The following is a 19210-nucleotide window of genomic DNA, read 5'->3' on the forward strand; positions in this document are numbered from 1 at the left end:
GACTCCGCTCCACGGCCACCATCTTGCTGCAGCGCTGTGAACAGGGGAGGGCCGCGCCGGGCGCTCGGAGCTTGCTGTGCCGCAGGCCCCTCCTGAAGGCCTGCGACGAGTCTCTATCGGTCTGGGTCCAATTTTCTGTTCTCTGGATTAATAGCAAGCACAGGGCTCTTCCCCAAAGTCCAGACCCATTAAAAGAAAACGGATTTTTGTTGTTACGATTCTTTTTTTTTAAATGATTCTACATGTATATATACCTTTACAGACGTTCTTGGAAGTTCTTTAACTTTTTTTTCCTCCCCATAGATGTATTTTTTTGATGTAAAAGTGACTTCACTAATCTAGTGAATGTTAGTAGCTCATCTTGTAGCTGTCATGTATTGGTTGGGGTGCTCAAGAGCTAGTGTTCGGTACTGCTTTTTGATATTAATCTGAAAAGACGTGGAATAGCTTTATCTCCAAGTATCATTTAATAGCTATGTTGTGCATGCCTACTGAAAATATAAAGTTTTATCTTTATTAAGTTTGATCTTAGTCATGTAAGAGATGATATTTCTAGAAGCACATGTTCTAATCCAGTAAAATACGTGTTCTTGCAGTTACCTCTTTTTGTGAAGAAAATGGTAAACAAAACAGTGTAATCTGGCAAGTTCTACTGTTAGGCTGTATAGATGGTTTCTAGCTCTGAACAGCTTTATGTGACTTACTGTCATTTAGCAAAATCTGCATCTGAAAAACTTCAATAACAGGACTTGTAGAGCTCTTCCCTGTCTTTGCATTAATCCTTTCAGCTGAATATATATACAAATGCAGAACCCAGTGTGACTTGGGGGCTGGGCAGCTGCTTAGGGTGTTTACCATTTGGAGGAGTATTTATAGTAGCTGAATTAAAAAGTAAAGAATTTGAGGCAGACACACACAGTGAGAGTTTTTTTTTTACTTGAGTTAGGCTTGCTTGACAACCCCCTTTTTTTTAACAACTTAAGTGTAGTAAACCAATCTTGTTATGAAATCGAACTGGCTTTTAAGGGAAAAGCTTATGCCTTGTTTCATGACATAACAAATTAGCTTTAGTCATCTTTGGGCAGAAGAGGTGTTTTGATTATTCTATGAAAATGTAATATATTCTATGCCCAGAAAAATGAGAAAGGTAATATGATACAAGTTACAGCTCTAGTAGAACTCTAATAAATATTAGTCTAATTAGATGAGAGAGAAGTACATGAATAAGAAGATTCTAAGTGTCTCTGTGCAGTTCCTGTGATAGAGTGTATGCCTGCTTCATTCCTCCTGAACTTGGTTGGGGGGATGCTCATTTGAGATCTGAAATGCTGTCGAAAAAAGAATACTATCCTAAAAGAGATTGTGGTAACAGTTGCCTGAATCTAATACGGAGGTATGTGAAAAGTCTGGTGATCCTGTTATTTTTGCAATAGCTTTGTGTCTTCAGATTTATATTTTCTTATTGAATCTTTCGCTGCAAGCCTTCTATACCAGATACTGGTTTGTACTGCCCTCATCCAGTTTCTTATTTAGTCTCATTCATGTATGTGTAATGGTCTGACAAGAAAACTTATTTCAGCCGAAAGTTTTTCAGAGTGGTGACTAAAGGAAGATCCTTCATCTGGAGGACAGGTCATTGAAATACAAACTTCTCTGAAAACTGGGTGATGAGTTTGCATACAGCCATTGTGTGCTTTTAGGGTTTAGAGTTCTTATTTGTAATAGCTGACTGCAGTCAGCATTTTCACTGTGATGAGAGTTAAATGTCTTTGCATTCACGTTTCAGTCACTTAAGTTGACTCTTTAAAGTTCACTAAAGGGAATTCAAAGCTCAGTGTAAATTGTGAAATTCACTTTTCCACTACAATGGAGAAACAGGCTTTGTCCATATTTTTGCTCATTTGGTGTGGGACTTGGGGAATGACTTGGGGGAAAGTTGTGCTCTGATGCTTCATGCCTTTAGATTACTGCATAACACGCTAGTTTATTCATAGGTGTGTTGCTTCTTAGCAGCTTTTGTCCACAAAAATCTCCTCCCCTTTTTTTTCTATATCTACTGAGGAAGCAACAAACGCAAATCAAAACTTGATTTTATTTCTTTTCAAAAAAAGCTTCTGTTTCTATAAGGTTTCAGTTTTATGTGGTAGGTAGCAGTTTGTCTAAACCGTTTTCTCATGAAAACAAAGTGGTACTGGAAAACTTCAGGAGAGGATTATTATCTACTTACTGTTGCAGAGAAGCTTCTCTGTTATGTTATCTACACAAATATTTTATATATGTCATCAACATTTTGCAGATACTGTTTTAAGAAGTCCAGAAAATGGCTCTGTAGTTATTTTACATGCTATGCCAGGGTGCATATGGTCTGTGTAGAACATACAGCATCTGTACGTATAATTGAGAAGTTTGTTTATTTTTATACAAAGCTAAAGGTGCTTCAAGTATTGCTAGTCCTTGACTTAACTTTTGGAACAAAAATTATCAGGAAATTCCAATTCCCCCCCACATATACACCCTATTGCTACTCTGAAGGTCTGTGCAAGCACTTATTAATTAAATTATGAGACAGCACCCATATAAAGTTATTGATAGGAGGACTAAGACTTGCATTAAATGATGCTGCTATTCATCAAAATGAAGTTGCTGTTTTAATTGTACAAACTGGGACCTTTCCTGAAATGCATAACTGCATTTGAAGAGTTTAAAGTTGGAAATACCATATCGCTGGCTTGGAGGTAGAGTTCCTTGGAAAAGAAAACTGAAAATGGGAATGGCAAATATATCTGTAAAACAGTCTTTCCTAGCATGGATCAAACCTAGAGTATTAAGGTAGAGGAAATGGACCTGTTTGTAGGAACACCTAGGACTGATTGTATAATCTCTTTTAAATTGATACTTAGTGTGTGTCTTTTTCATTTCTCCAGTATGAAGTGGAACAGAACAGAATTTACCACCTGAAACTGCTGCTTCAAGTTCAGATCAGGAAAAGAATATACCGCATTGTAACAACAACTCAAGACCAAAGAAGAGGAAACTTACACTGAAGATACAAGGCTTGATCTGAAACAAGAAGTTTGTGCCTACTCAACAGCTTCAAAAGAGCACGTCCCAACGCTGCTAGTAGTCTTTGTTTTCTCCAGTGCTGTATTGAAACTGCCCAGGGCAGCAGCACTTGTATTCTCTATTAGCTTGATAGATCACGTTCTCTTGCTATCTTTTTTCTTTCTCTCTCTCTTTCTCTCTTTCTTTTTTTTTTAATAATAGCAGTCTTCATCCTTAGAAACTTGTGCTGAAACAGAAGAATCGGCTAATACTACTGAAAGTGCAATATTTGAATATCACTGCGAGGTTGGTGCATGTGTTATATAAAGAGTTATATATATTTCTAAACTTAATAGGAAACAAGTTGTCAACAGAAGGATGTGGGTTTTGTTAGGATTTTTTAGCAGTTCTTTGCTGTTATGTTGGTTTAATAGTAGTACTACAAATTAATAGTACCTGCAATATGGTTCTATTTAACAATACTTATAACCCTGGAGAGCTGGTTATTAACGTTTCTCTCTTCTAGTAATGGTAGTGTTGTGGTTCCAATCCCTTTTTTCAAATAACCTCTGTTCAGTCATCTTTAAATCTTACTGCACGGGTTTTTTTTCTTCCTCTGAGTACTTGTATTAGTGGGGTTCATGGTTCTTGTAAACTGACAGGTCAGCTGTGTTAAAAGTCAACTGTTGGGAGTGAACTGTTGGCAGTGGACAGCACAGTCAGGTAATCGTCGTGGTCCAGTATATAACCATTATATTGTAGGTGCAAGCAAGTCTTGTTTGTACATTAATAGGTTGTAGCCTAGTAATAACTAGAAGTTTCTTAAAGTTTTATGACAATACTCCTGGTGATATGTATAAATGGACGTTGGGTTTGATTTTTGTTATGCTCTGTTATAACATTGTGTTTGAACAGGTATAGGAATATGACAAGCATCTGGAAAGGCTGCTGATATTATCATGTAACTTTCTCTCTACAGCAAATTTTAGTGCCACCCTGAGGAGTGTATCTTTGTTTGAACTTAAGTTGTCAGGCTTTAGATGACTGATGATGAGTTCTTTGTGCTATACTACTAATACTCCTTTAAACTCAAACTGTTCAAACGGTATCATACAATGGTAGTCCTTGAGCCAGAGATTACAACAGTGTGGTTTTCTAATACTAAGATAGGCTATTCTGAACTTGATTTTTAGGTAGAGTTTTCTCATTTTCTGTATCTGATGCACCTTTAGTAGTAGTCTGTTACTTAACGTCTGTGGCAGAGGTGTATGTGTGTTTGTGTACTTACCTTGTATCAGAGATGTGAAGTGGCCATTTTGTAAATGACTCACAAAAAGCATTTGTCACACTGATTTGAGCTTTCAGAATGGATTAATGGTCTTGGCTATTATTCTCCTGGGAAAAGGTATAATAATATATCATTTTCCTTTTCCCTAGCCACCCTACTTGCAGGACCAATTTATTTTTGAAAAGTATTTCAAATTCTAGAATGGCTTAAAATCAAACACTTCATCTGTTGCCTTCCCACAAGGGCATCTTCTTGTGTATGGAATGTCCTAGGGGTTGCCTTCCTCAAAAGGTGGGGGTTCATATGTTGAAGTGATGCTCTTTGATAACTTCTAAACTGATTTCCAAACAGCATAATAAGAAGTGCTGTAACTATACCTTTTAATACGTTGAGTAACTCAATGTCTGTATTAGATTAAGAAGCATGACCATTTTACAAGTTGCTCAGACACCTTTTATCTCCACTAAATGTATTGCTGACTAATTTTGAATCCCTTCTGCTTGATGCAACAAGAAAGCAGAGAACAGACACAGTCTCATTCTGTTTCCAAAATAAATACTCTGGAGACGGCAGCAAATAAAACCCTCCAATACTGTATTCTAAGATGAACATTGACTGTTTGGGGAGGGTTGCTTCAGTAGTCTTTCTTGAAATAAAGTGTTTGGTGTGGTGTAATAAATTTCAGCAGATTTAATTGCTAACCTGTAAATGGAAATGGCTTGCTTTAAAAATGAAACTTGCACATCAAAAAGCCAGTGAGTTAGTAAAGGGCCTTGTGAATGTTTCAATATTGAGTCTGTACCTTGAAAAGACAAGACACACCCCTCCACCCCATTCAAAAAAAAAAAAAAAGGTTTTCATGGGTTCAAGTTAATTTAACAGTTCATTACAGCTTCAACTTCTTTTAGTTTAATGCTGTTTTCAAGTTTCCTCAGTTTCTCTAGCGCTTGAGCTCCTATGCCACAGAAATGTTAGTTTAATTTTGGGTATTAATTCCGTAACTGTGCAAAAATGTTTAAATACTTAAAACCATTTTTTTAGTATGAAAGACTGAACAGACAAACTAGGGACAAACTTTGCAGGGATGTGAACGTAATTCTGTTGGTTGATAACTGTTGCACTTTCTGAATTACCTGTTTAATTTGGAAGAGCAGATACTTTAAATATTTTCAGGCTCTGATGTGAAATAGTGAATGTGGGAGTACTTTCAGGTATAATACTTGAGAGTCAGCAGTTTGTTTTGGTCTAAGCAAGCTTTATTTCAGTGTTGTATTTCTGGCCTATTTGATAAATATGTTGCCTGTCTAAATTTTAAGCATTATTGTTTTACAAAAGCTTGACTATTTTGATGTTCTTACTCTATTTTAAAAATGGTTAGAATTTGCTTCTTACAGTAACTTTCACAAGCTCTTTGTGTTTGTTATTCTGTTATGTGGGCATGGAGAAAGGAGACTTGTTTTAAGTAGTGTTTTTTGCTCCCCCCCCCCCGGCTTTCTTTTAAACAGATGAGCTTTGATCCAAACCTGCTCCACAACAATGGACACAACGGGTACCCCAATGGTACTTCGGCAGCGCTACGTGAGACTGGGGTTATAGAAAAACTGCTGACCTCTTATGGATTCATTCAGTGTTCAGAACGGCAAGCTAGACTGTTCTTCCACTGTTCACAGTATAATGGCAACTTACAGGAGCTCAAAGTAGGAGGTAATTAGGCAACTTTCAGAGCTTCTTGACTGAGTGAAGACCAGTCTCTTTCACTTGCCATAGAAAATCTTTTTATCTTGTGGCATGAACAGATGCATGCTGTTGCTTCTGATGGGCTAAAGAGACAATTGAATTAATAACGTACCACTCCCGATGAGAGACCTTTACAGCACTTAAGCTTTGTGCAGCTTGTATTAATAGAATTTTGGCCATTCTGGAAAAGGTGCGGTGTTAGGTCAAACTTTTATAACTGAGATGGAAGCAAGTGCTTAGACTATGGAAAAACATACCGCATGTACTCAGTATTTCTTTTTTAAAAATTAGTTTGAAGATGGCCAGTTGTTTTTCAGAATGGGGAGGCTGCTACTTCATGCTACTAATTAATGTGGCAGTGAAGTTTCTAAACAGTTTAATGGCATATGTTACGTTGTCTGAACTTCAGTGTGAAGTCTGCTGTATAGTGAGTGGGGCAGGGGGAGGGAATTATTGAGGGGCAAGCCATCACAATAGAATAATTCATTAGCAACAGGAGTGAATAAGCAGAATAACCAGAGAAATATTTGCAAATAGAGTGTCCTTCCTTGGTAACAAAAGCACCTGAGTTTTACTTTGTTGTGTTTGGCTATAAGCAGTGAATTATCAAATGTAACCATTTGGTGATTAAAAAAAACCCCAAAACAACCAACCTAAACAAAACTCTGTGATGCCATTATCATGTTTGATTGTCTTGTAGACGATGTTGAGTTTGAAGTGTCTTCTGATCGCCGAACTGGAAAACCCATTGCTATTAAATTGGTGAAGATAAAACCAGAAATATTACCTGAAGAACGAATAAATGGACAAGTTAGTGCCTGTTTTCTATACATGCATAATTTCTATCCTTTACTCCAGTACAGAAGGCTAGATTCATTTAGCATGCATATTAACTACATGCAGTATTCAGTTACACTGAAATATATTTTTGTTGTTCTGGTAAAAATTCAGAGGTTCAGTTTGAGCTCTTACTTAGCTCCAGACAGTTCTTGGAGTCAACAGGTGTTCTGTAAGACTGAAACTTTTCAGTGTGGCTTTCCCTGTTGAGTTACACTAGAAGTGCATCCCTGAGTGTATAGTAGAGGAAGCCGAGATTCATTTTGTATTCAACAATGCTGCTCCTGAAATGACTAGCAATGGATTTTTTTTTTTTGACTGGTAGGTTGTGTGTGCTGTTCCTCACAATTTAGAGAGTAAATCTCCAGCTGCCCCGGGTCAGAGTCCAACAGGGAGTGTATGCTACGAACGTAATGGGGTAAAGCTTACATATTTTACTTGAACTCTTCACTGATCCATCACTCTTGGTCTATGAGCAAAAAAATTGACACAATTTAATGTAGACAGTTGACACTGCAAAGAACTGTAGTTCTTGGCCAAAAAAAAAAAAGCATGCTTTGGTAATTACTACAAACAGAAATGTTAATTTGGCAGCTTGCTTGCTTATATCTATGGAGAACTTTATATAGAGCCAAATAGTTTTTTTTTCTCTTTTAAAACTTAATGAAGCTGGGTTATGTAATGCTCATGTATCCTTATCTTGAACTTTTAAAGTTTAGAAATTGACGTTTAAAGATGGTCATGTACAAACCTTTCAACTTAAGTTGCTTGTTACAAACTCATCAAAACACCACCATGGAAAAAAGAATGTTTTTGCATGCATGTTTGACCATTTTTGATTTTCTCACTAAATTAATTTCTTTACTAGCAGATACTGTTATTAAACAAAACTGTGTTAATCTTTCTTTGAAACAACTATTCTGCAAATAGACTAATATTAGTCAATGTTAATTTACAGGAAGTATTTTACCTGACTTACACCCCGGAGGACGTTGAAGGAAATGTACAGCTGGAAACAGGAGATAAAATAAACTTTGTAATTGATACAAATAAACAGTAAGTTGGTATTGCTTTTCTGACTTCATACTTTGTTTTAGTAGTCGGGCAGCAATTCATGCCTGTTCCAAGAACTGAAATGACATTATGTAATGTCATTATATTATGAAAATATAATCTTAGTATATAGTTTTGAGTTGTTTCAGGTTTGCTCTGTTTACTTTTTCCTCCCCTCTAGTACTGGTGCTGTAAGTGCTCGTAACATTATGCTATTAAAAAAGAAACAAGCCCGCTGTCAAGGAGTAGTCTGTGCCATGAAAGTAAGTGATGCTTTAGCTTTAAAGTTTCATTTGAAAAAGAAATGCTGTTCTGAAAAGTGGTGTTATAAGTAATATATTTAGGGCATTAAGAGCTATTAACAGTTTGGAGCTGTGGGTGTAAACTGGGCGAAATGGTTTAAACAGCTAATCTTTGATTCTAATACTGTTCTTAACAAGGAAGTCCCATTTATTTCCGTTTATATATTTCTTGTGGTAGTCTGTTAGCTGTGTGCACTCATAAGCCTGCTATACTGGTATGTCATAGTCTTTCATTGTGTTTGATAGAACCTGTAAAATTTTGTCTTGGTATGTTAAGAGACTAGGCAATTTATTAAACACTTTGTTCTGTTCTTAGGAAGCCTTTGGATTTATTGAGAGGGGTGATGTCGTGAAGGAGATATTCTTTCACTATAGTGAATTTAAAGGTGACCTAGAAGCCTTACAGCCTGGTGATGATGTGGAGTTTACAATCAAAGACAGAAATGTAAGATGAAATCCAGTAAAAACTGAAGACAAGATCCTAGGGCATAACTGGACAGCTGTCTGTTTTCTCAAATTCACTTGTAAAAAGAGGGGGAGGAGGTTCATTGGAAAATGTCTGCTGCCTTACCTCTTCTCTATGGGTATTTGACTGATTTTGTGCTTTTAGGGTAAAGAAGTGGCAACAGATGTTAGACTGCTGCCTCAAGGAACTGTCATTTTTGAAGACATCAGCATTGAACATTTTGAAGGAACTGTAACCAAAGTAATTCCGAAAGTACCCAGCAAAAACCAGGTGAATTTCAGTATTCAGTTAAGTTTATGTGAAATGTTGTATTGATTGTATTGAATTCCAGTCAAACAGTAAAAATGTTCCCCTTTCCCTGTAACAGTCTGCTGCATAAGTATGGTTATAAGTTTAATTCTTGAAATTTCTTTGGCAATACATGCTTGGTGCTTAAAAACAAAACAAAAAAACCCCCAGACACCCAACCACCACCAACAAAAGCTATCTTGCATTTGGCTATGGACAGTAAATTACAAATCGGGAGTGGTAGAAATGAAGCATCGTGGTCTGAGTTCAACAGGCATTTGGTGTCATCCATACTTCTGTTAGCATTAGTATTTCTGCCAGCTATTCTGTCTGTCTGCAGTTATGCTGAGTCTTGTAGGTGAACTAACTTTTTCTGTTGGGTTTCGTGTCTGCTAGAGCGATCCATTACCTGGCCGCATCAAAGTTGACTTCGTGATTCCTAAAGAACTTCCATTTGGAGACAAAGATACAAAATCCAAGGTGACCTTGCTGGAAAGTGACCACGTTCGATTCAATATTTCAACAGACAGACGTGACAAACTGGAACGAGCCACCAATATTGAGGTTCTCCCTAATACTTTCCAGTTTACTAATGAAACTAGGGAAATGGCAAGTATCTATCTTTAAAAGTTTTAATTCTTGAGGGGAAATGAAAGTAAAACATGGGGGTTTTGTCTTAAACAATAACTTAATGTAAAAATCACTAGTGTCTTCCATTGCCTTTTCTGAAATTCAGTCCTCTGATGTACACTTCAAAGTGCTTAAATGGTATAAAGTTCAGAATTAATGCTGTGCATCTTTCCTTTAAAAGAATAAGTTAACTACTAAGTAAATGAAATCATATTAGAAAATTAGACCTTAATTGGCCCTCTTGGATTGGATTGCTAGCTGGTTATAGCAGACAGAGAATGAATGCAATCTTGAACTGTTAGTTTAAAAATTCACATGCTTGAGTCTAAATAGGTAACTACTCATGTTCCTTCGGAAAACTGGAAGAACCGGGGGCTACTCTGGTTCAGGTAGTGAAAAGTCGTAAGATTCAGAGGAGGTACTGTGTGCAGCTTTTGGATTTCATGGTTTTTGGCCAATATCTCTCTCTCTGAGGGTCCAGCAGAAGGATGGTAAAGAGCTGCGTTCTATCACATAGAAAAAAATCTTTGAGGATTACAGGGACTAAGATGGATGTGCTAATCAGTATTAAAGAATATCTTTCATTCCTGTAATTTGGAATGTTGGTTCTGTTCCAACTAGACTGTAGTTTGCCTTCCTTTTCAATTGGAGTCCAATTACAGTGCTATCACATCAGTGTGCTGTGAATTAGGGACCCTTTGCTTTAAGAAAACCACTGAACTTTGACTTCAGCCTCTCAGTTTTTGGCATTCTATCCTATAGACTTCTTATATTTCTACTTTGGCTAGATACATTTGCCTGCCTGAATTGAGCTGTCATTGAGGTGACAAGTATTGGCCGCTTCTAGAAAGGTTAGCTGATTTTCCTGAGCTTGTGAAAGCTATATGAGAGGAATGTTCCTAAAGGTGGAAAGTATCTTTGCATTGTCATTCAAATCCTATAAGCCTTCCCTGAGACTTGCTAAAGGCTCTGTAGTAACGGGGTTGAACTGAATGTATTCATGAATTCTGTCTTGCTCAATACCTCTGGCATGATCTGGTACTAGTTCTTCCTAACTTGAGTAATGAACTCTTTCAGCAACTTTATGGAGCCTTTTTTTTTTTTTTTTTTTTTTAACCCAAAGGTCAGGGTGAGAAATGGATTTTTTTGGCATTTGATGGGGCACAGTATATTCTGTTTAGCATTCAGCATTCCATTTCTATGGGTTACCAGGAAGGCCACTAAAATATTATGTAACATGTTTACCATAATATACACCCATAAATATGATAGTCTTAACAAACTTCTTTGTAAGAAAGCTTTTTAATTTCTTCATTTGTGTCTGGAAATCTGATGGGTTTTCTCTTAAACTTCCCTCCAACCACTGGTTTTATTTCCTGTTTACATACGTTCTTTTATGTTCTGTGTGTGTTCATGTATGTATTATATACTTGTATAGATGATGCATGTATTTGTAGAGTTACCCCCTTCAAGATTGTGTTCTATGTGTAGTAGTAACGTCAGGTTCTTTAACTGTAGTCCTTCTTGTTAATGACTTAAATTAATCTTTTCCACTTCATAAGAAATTAAGTTGAGAAACTAGGTAAGTACAACTTGTTTGCATTTCAGGTTGACCATAGCCATTAGCACTACAGTTTGCAAGGAAGCATATTGCATAAACCAAGAAGTGTTTTCATAGGATTCAGGCCTTGTGTTCAGATTATTACATACTCCACAGACAGATGTGGAGTACCTGCAGACAGATGTCGCATAGCGGTAGTAAAACTGTAATTGTCCGTTTGACTATTCTCAGGGTGTGATTGCAGCAATGAGAGATGGCTTTGGCTTCATTAAATGTGTGGACCGGGATGCTCGCATGTTCTTTCACTTCAGTGAAATTATGGATGGAAATCAACTCCATATTTCTGATGAAGTAGAGTTTACTGTCGTTCCTGTAAGTGAGCTTAATACTTTTATAAAATCTTGGTTTTTAAAGAAATTATCTGCAGTCTGTCTAAAATCTGATCGATCTTGTTTTTCAGGATATGTTGTCTGCTCAAAGAAATCATGCTATAAGGATTAAAAAACTTCCAAAGGGCACGGTTTCTTTCCACACCCAATCAGATCACCGTTTTGTGGGCACTATAGACAAAGAAGCCACTCCAGCCAAAGCCACTAGCCCAAATAAAGGCAAAGAGAAGGTAATGCTGCTCTTCTACTTGTGAAGTACCTGTTCAATGTTCCTGGCTTTGGAGACTGAGGCTGCTTCCTTAAGATCTGTAATTCAACTTTTTGAAGCACTGTTCATCCTGTATAAATGTGAACTACATTGAATAGCTAATGACAGCAGTCAGTGAAGACTAACTTGTGTGAAACAAGATAATAAAAGCATCATTAATGATCATGTTGTTGAGGATAATTTCCAAGAACTTGATGGTTCTACCTCCTACTACATAAGATGCTAATAGAATTGGTTAAAATTAAGTTTCTAGGGCTAGAGGGGAACCTCTGTTGTTTTGTCATGCTGTTTTAAACAATGCCAGAATAATTAAGCTTTCAATAAATACTTAACTGGAAATGGTGGTAATACTTTCTTTCCTTTAAAAATATTGTCTAATATCATTTAAAGCTTCTTACTCAGAGTTGATTGCTTTGTTGTGTTTTTCACCAGTTACTGAGCAGTTGCTGTAAAACCACTGTGGCTCAAATGAGCAGTGCTTTAATTGTATGTAGTAATCTTGTTCGCTTACAAATAAGACACTGATTGCTGAATTCTGATGTCTTGTTTTTAGGAAGCTGAGGATGGAATAATTGTTTATGATGACTGTGGAGTAAAACTGACCATTCCTTACCAGGCCAAGGACGTGGAAGGATCTGCTAATCCCCAGATAGGAGATAAGGCAATATAACTAAGTATACCATTGGGAAATATTTTCTGTGCATTGTGAGATGTGAGCTTCTCTTTGCCTTGTTACTGGATTTGTTCTCCCTCTGAGAACAAATGAAGGACAAGGCATCTGTGTGATGTCACCCATTTCTTTTCCTCTGTTCTAGGTTTGAGTGGCTTAATCTTCTGTATAACTAAGAAAAATATCCTAAAACCTGGTGATACATATATGAAAAAAGTGTCTTAGTATGTAAATGATGCTTTTTAAACAAGGAATTCTTATCATTAAGACAGTGGACTCCGCTTGTGAATAATCAAGAGGAAATTAGCGTAAAGACTTTGAGATTAACGTTGAAGAGGGAGAACATACCCTTACGAGCAAATTAGCCTGAGAGACAATGGAAAGGGAGAAAGAGCTCGGAGACCTGGAAGAGCAGCCTAAAAACTGTCAGTGTTCAGGAGCCATGCTAGGAAGGCACTGATTACTGTTTTTGAAAATCTGAAACAAGTGAGCAAAGCTAGGTACTGTGGGCCACTGGTGGTCAGTGTAGTGAAAGGAGGCAAATCACATAAACAGAAAGATTCTCATCTTTAATAGGTACAAGAAGCTGAGTACTAGAGGCTGGCTTACCTTGCAGATGTCACTGGTGTGACTGCTACTCTTTGGAATGTTGTAAATGCCAATGACTGACAGATGTTTCTGGGAGAGCAGTGGCTAGAAAATTACTTGCCTGGAGAGCCTAGATATTGATTAGAGCTACACAGCTTTGAAATGAGTTGTTTCAGTTTGGTTCTTTTTTTGTTGGTAGTCATGGTTTTGGTGGTTGTGGTTTGTTTGTTTGTTTTCTATCTAGTATTGATACGCTCCTCTTCAACAGGTTGAGTTCAGTGTTTGTGAAGTGAAGAGAACTGGTCTGCAAACAGCTGTTTCTGTCAGAATGCTAGGACGCAATTACAGCTCTAAGAGGCTTTTGGGATATGTGGCAGCCCTGAAAGATAACTTTGGATTTATTGAAACAGCCAATCATGATAAGGAGATCTTTTTCCACTACAGGTGAATGGCAATTTTATTATTATTATTATGTGTTTGTGCCTGTGGTTTTGTTGGGTGGGGGGGGTGGAGTTTGGTAGGGTTGACTGTTAAACCCATTTGGACTTCACACACACACACACATATATATATATGTGTGTTTAGGTGTCTCAGGTTCCATTTGTTATCTCTGCTGGACTGGTTCGGGCTTTTCCGTTAGCAGTCTTGGTGTTCTATGCCTCTGAATTCCAGGCCTAGAAATACAGTTGTATTATATATTTGAAATGCTTCACTTTCTTGAATGAGGATTTCTTGAAAATGTGAGGTGCTGAGCTAGTTAAATGGTTTCTGATCAACTTATGTAAGTGTTGGATGAGCATCACTGTTGTCATGTAACTAAAGGAAGACTGTACATAATTCTATTCCTGTAGTGAATACTGTGGTGATATTGATAGCCTGGAACTTGGAGACACTGTTGAATACAGCTTGTCAAAAGGCAAAGGAAACAAAGTTAGTGCAGAAAAGGTCAACAAAACACATGCAGGTAAGACTGTACCTGGTATTTTGTGCTTGCAATGCTCTTGGCAGGTGCTGATGGATAAAGTTCGTTAATAATCTATTTACAGTTGGAGCTTAGACCAAGCGGACGATGCTTAATGTGGTGGTCGTTGGTTTCCTGAAAGCTGTTGCCTCTGTTTCCAGAGAACAGACAAGTGCAGACCAACAGTCCTGTAGACAGTAGCAACTCTTTGGACCTTTTCTGTGCTCCATCCTCTTCAATTGGAGGGTTTTAAGGAGAGACCTAGTGGCAGAACTAGCCAAATTAGTAATTGTACTAGTTGTGCTGTACCTCACAGAAGGAAAATTGCAGGAGGAATGCAGACGCGGGTATGAAGGACTTGGGGGGAAAAAATGCATACTTAATTGAATGATTAAAGTGAGCAGGGAATGGGAATGCAGTGGAAGAGAAGTAAAATACTTCGATTTGCTTTGCAAGTTCCATGGCCTCTCGTTTCATGAGAAACTAATGTTTTTCCACTTCCATGTTTGAACTGTCAGTGTAGTCTTGATTAAAAAAGCTATCATTACTTATTGCTGTGTTAAAGCTGTTCCAGTTTTACTGGGTGATAGAGTGCACTGCCTTAGGTGTTTTGCAGTGCAAACTATTGGCTCCTGATCAATCTGAATCACTTATTAATTCTTTTTAAAATAAAGTATGACTAGAACATCCTGTTCTTGCACTGTCTGTTTCTTTTCAGTGAATGGTATCACTGAAGAAGCTGATCCAACTGTTTACTCTGGTAAAGTAATTCGTCCTTTAAGGAGTGTAGATCCCACACAAACTGAATACCAGGGCATGATTGAAGTCATGGAGGATGGTAAGATTTGTTGCTTTTAAATTATAAGTGTTCCTTTCACAAACGCACAGGAACCGTAGAAGTCTAATAAACTCTAAATAGAGGTGTTGAGGATTATATTCACACAACAGACTGTATTTATACTACTAAGCTGACAGTAAAAGTATAATTTCTAATATTGGAAATAAATTCTGAATGCCCTCAGATAGGAAAGGATGCCTCTCAATTCTGTCTTGTACTTTTCCCCCCTCTAGGTGAGATGAAAGGAGAGGTCTATCCGTTTGGAATTGTTGGAATGGCAAACAAAGGTGACTGTCTGCAAAAGGGAGAGACAGTAAAGTTTCAGCTCTGTGTTCTTGGTCAAAATGGGCAGACAATGGCTGTTAACATCACACCGTTCCGCAGAGCCACAGTGGAATGTGTGAAGGATCAGGTGAGTGACCGCTGCTATGAAGACGATGCATGTTAATAGGAAATAGCTGCTTGACTTGGCATAGAGCAGATGAGAAGTGAGCAGATGCTCACTTCAGCACTTGAATCCAGGAAGCTTGCTGTGCACAGATGGGATTGCTTTGTACTCTGATTCTAGGGAAGCAGGTTTGTGTAACCCAAGTACTGGCTTATGCAAACCTGTGTAATGTGACTTTAGCAAAGGTGAACTCAGTACTTGGTTTGGTGCTGATACATCAGTACTACTGGGCAGCAGTTCCTGCCGTGGTTGATTCTGAAGGCCTGTTTTTGAGATGTCCTAGAAATTGATCTAACTAGTTTCTGCTGAACAGGGCATTAAAAGTGTGTTTAAAAAAAGAAACAAAACCACGCGTACCCTGCTTCTAGAAGAAGCTTCTTCACAGCATTAAGCAGTCAATGATTACAGTCCACCTGAAATGCGAAGGCTGATCGTAGTTGCATCTCGGAACAATTAGAAAATTAAGTGCTGTGAACGCTTTCTATTTTTATAGTTATTCTGCAGCACTAAGCTCTAGTCATTTATGGAGAGGCTAGGTGAGTTTTGCTGGTTTATACATGAGTGAAATGATAAATGGAAGTAACTGACTTATACCAGTGACAGGCCAAAAAATGGAGTGGTTTCTACTGTGTAACTTCTAAGGTGGAGTCCTAGAAAAGAACATGCAGCAGCACTCTTCTCAGTTTAATACAACTGCCAGCACTTTGGCAGTTTTCAGAACTTGTTCTATAGACTAGGGGTTTAAATGTGACTTTACAAACCCAAGAAGAGTGCCTAGACTTCTAGAAGTATTGTTTCCAGATGGAATCTTCTGTTCAGTGTAGAAATTGCATTTCCACTTCCATTAGGCACTTCAGAGGTTGTTTTTTTTTTCTTAGAAATAGTTAAACTGCAATAATGAGTAAGTCATTACATCTGTTTGGATCAAGAGGAAAGAAATAACCTTGTGATGTGTTGGTTTTCAGTTCGGTTTCATTAACTATGAAGTGGGTGACAGCAAAAAGCTCTTCTTCCATGTCAAAGAAGTTCAGGATGGTGTGGAACTACAGGCTGGGGATGAAGTGGAGTTCTCGGTAATCCTGAACCAGCGCACAGGAAAATGCAGTGCCTGTAATGTGTGGCGTGTCTGGTGAGGATTTAGAATTAAAGTGATTTAATCTGGCACACTGTCTACATCGCAGTAGTGGAGTGCATGCTGCTTCTAAACTGAGCTAGCTGTTCCTAGAATGGGAGCTATGAATTTCAGCTGGCTTCAGTGAGAGCTTCTCACCTGAGAACTGCCAGCACTTGTAGGGTGTCCAGTACAGTGCAACAGCAGAACTCTCAGCTTTTCTTATTTACAGATAGCTTGTTCTTCTTTTAATCTGTTCTTAAGAAGCTCCCCCCCCCCCCCCCCTAGCAGGAACTTGGATACAGCCTTCTAAGTAGAAATCAATGAATGATAAGAAAACTGATGGTATTCCTATGTAGTTGCTGGCCTCTCTGGCCGGCATAGTACATAGTGCTTCCACCTGTTTCCTGAAGAGCAACTTTCATTTTTAAAGAGAACAACAATGTTGTTAGGCACTCTTTTCTTTTTGGTATGTGATTTTTTTTGAGGGTAATGGGTATTTTATTTTTTTTTCTTTCGAGCTACTTACACATTTTGAAGAAAACTGTACAATTTGGATTTTGCTTAAGCTTGAGATAGCTTCCTGTTGCTGTAGAATTGCCAGCATTTAATTTTTTCTCTCAAAATTCTGTTCTCATCTTCAGAGATGTTAATGCTATGCTGTTACGTACTGGCAACTCGAAAGCCTTTTACTGTTCCAGTTAGAGAACAGAAATGTAGGAAACACTACTTATGTGTGCACGAGAGTAAATTCAACGCCTGTGCTCACTAAAGAATACCCTTTTGAGAATACTGTTTTGAGCTACTGCTATTTGAGTCCTGTGTTTTAAGTAATGGTTTTGAGGCAGACATACATGGTGTCATCCAGAAGGTCCGCTTTCACATGAGACAGATTATGCTCATGGCTTAATGGGGAAAGTGACTGTAAATTAGGTGGCTTACACCATCTCTGGGAAGTCATCACTGCTCTGTATGGTTGACTCTGTTACAGTGAAGGCGCTAAGGCTGTTGCTGCTCCACGTCCTGATAGACTTGTTAATCGTTTAAAGAGCATTAATCTGGATGATGCCAATGCTCCTCGTCTAACAGTTCTTCGTCAGCCTAGGGGACCGGATAACTCAAAGGTACATAAGATAAAAGGCTAGCTTGCAGAATAACTGCAGTTTGTGTTTTAACTTGGATAACATAACATTGCTTCCTCTGTTGGAAGCCTAAACTGTTTGAAACATGGTGTCTGCTTTCATTCCATAGTGAACTAGTCACCTGCTGTGTGAGATCAGATTATTTTTGTGCAAAGTCAGGGGCGCTATACCCTGTGTCAACACTGTATGCTGTGCTTTCAGAAGAGCACACAGTATAGAAGCAACCAATTGCTTGTTGTGTTCTAGCCCATAATGGCTATCTTGATTTGTTTTATTTCTTTCATAAACCTCCTGCTCCCCTTCTCAGTGAAATCCCTTTATCTAAACTTGGCTTTCACGTAAGGTTCTGCCGCCACTTGATAAGCAGGAGGAGTAAAGTGTCTGGAATCTGTGAAGTATCTAGGACTACAAAGAGCAACCCACAGAACGTGTTTTGTTACTGTGTCTGTTTCTGAAGACAAATGTGGCTAACTAGAAATGCGCTAATGCTGTACTTGGTTGGAACGGAACAGGTTTGCTTTAAAGCATGATGCTGGAGCTAAAAGTTTGTTTTGTTTTCCTCGCAGGGATTTGGTGCAGAGAGAAAGATCCGTCAAGCTGGTGTTATAGACTGATCCACAAAACCCATACCTGATGTACGACTGAGTGGTGGGGGCTGGTGAAGGGTACTGAATATCTCCCTATTCATCCCTTCCTCCAAATTCTAAGAAGCTATTACACCGGTTTTAACACCTTCTCATGTTATGTTTAAAATAAATTTATGAAACCATTTTAAAATTATGCACAGTTGCATTCTGGAGAACTTAAGGTGGCGCCTTATAGTATCACATTTTAGAAGCTTGTTTTGAATGGTGCATTTAACGCAACTGGTAACTGCAAATCTACATTGCCTATGTGAATAAACATTATAGACAGCTCTACTCTGGTAGACCTTATGGAATTCTGCACTACAACTATCTATGCTTTATCTTTGTTATTTTGGCCAAGGTATTACTATGCCTTAGTGCTCAATTGCATTATGTCTTTCCTTCCAAGTGGAAGCGGAAGGCTCACTTCAGCTCACTCTGCTCAAATTCTGAGGACCATATGAGGGTAGAGAAAGTTCAACTTGATACAAAACCCATGCGAACGTTCAGATAACTTCAGTTGATGGCCAAATGTTTCCAGTGTTTTCATATTTCATTTAACTTGAGTCCTTTAGCCAGCAAAGTTTGTTAGAGCTCAATGAAAGTCTTTTTCTGGGGTAGACTTATTTTTGTAGCGTTCTGAAACACAGGCAGTGCAGAATTTCATAAGGCTGAGGTGTGCCATCAGTGTGGTAATTTAAATATATTTAAAACAATGCACAAATCTGCTGCTGCTTAGAACACTGCAGCTTTAAACCCAGTTTCTTTTACTGATTTAAATTTAAAAAGAAAGAAGTTGTGCCTGAAGTGAATACTTTTTTTTTTCTTTTTTGCAGCCGGCACCCAGTGTACTGTAAAAGAATAAATACTTAGGCTTTCCATAGCTGTATTGAGACTTTCATGAAGGTGAAATAGTTGATGTCTGTGTGCTTTTTTCCCCTGCCCCTCCCCCGTCCCCCTCCCCG

The 19210-nt window shown here is 38.1% G+C and overlaps 1 protein-coding gene across 5 annotated transcripts; it reads left to right on the top strand.

The window, feature by feature from the left end:
* The first annotated feature begins 100 nt into the window (after positions 1 to 100).
* On the top strand, positions 101 to 19145 carry CSDE1 (cold shock domain containing E1, RNA-binding). 5 transcript variants are annotated; one of them, XM_009331917.1, is made up of 21 exons: positions 101 to 119; positions 2925 to 3120; positions 3265 to 3348; positions 5836 to 6034; positions 6768 to 6877; positions 7230 to 7322; positions 7863 to 7960; positions 8139 to 8220; positions 8576 to 8704; positions 8870 to 8995; positions 9410 to 9622; positions 11436 to 11576; positions 11665 to 11823; positions 12415 to 12522; positions 13388 to 13563; positions 13971 to 14083; positions 14799 to 14918; positions 15152 to 15330; positions 16332 to 16495; positions 17469 to 17601; positions 18186 to 19145. In XM_009331917.1, the coding sequence occupies exons 4-21, from the start codon at positions 5836 to 5838 to the stop codon at positions 18231 to 18233; spliced, it is 2391 nt and encodes a 796-aa protein (XP_009330192.1). In that variant the 5' UTR covers positions 101 to 119; positions 2925 to 3120; positions 3265 to 3348; the 3' UTR covers positions 18234 to 19145. The 5 variants fall into 5 exon arrangements, with proteins under 5 accessions (XP_009330192.1, XP_009330193.1, XP_009330190.1 ...); XM_009331918.1 differs by having other exon boundaries at positions 2925 to 3116; positions 3268 to 3348; XM_009331915.1 differs by having other exon boundaries at positions 2925 to 3348.
* The last annotated feature ends 65 nt before the right edge of the window (positions 19146 to 19210 follow it).

This window comes from Pygoscelis adeliae, unplaced genomic scaffold (genome assembly GCF_000699105.1).
Source record: "Pygoscelis adeliae isolate BGI_AS28 unplaced genomic scaffold, ASM69910v1 Scaffold189, whole genome shotgun sequence".
Lineage (NCBI taxonomy): Eukaryota > Metazoa > Chordata > Aves > Sphenisciformes > Spheniscidae > Pygoscelis > Pygoscelis adeliae.

Bases quoted from the DNA above. Each gene is read 5' to 3' on its own strand.
- CSDE1 (XM_009331915.1), top strand. From the start codon at position 5,836: ATGAGCTTTGATCCAAACCTGCTCCACAACAATGGACACAACGGGTAC. The intron at 8,996-9,409 runs GTGAATTTCAGT...CGTGTCTGCTAG, and splicing joins AAGTACCCAGCAAAAACCAG to AGCGATCCATTACCTGGCCG. The intron at 9,623-11,435 runs GCAAGTATCTAT...GACTATTCTCAG, and splicing joins CTAATGAAACTAGGGAAATG to GGTGTGATTGCAGCAATGAG.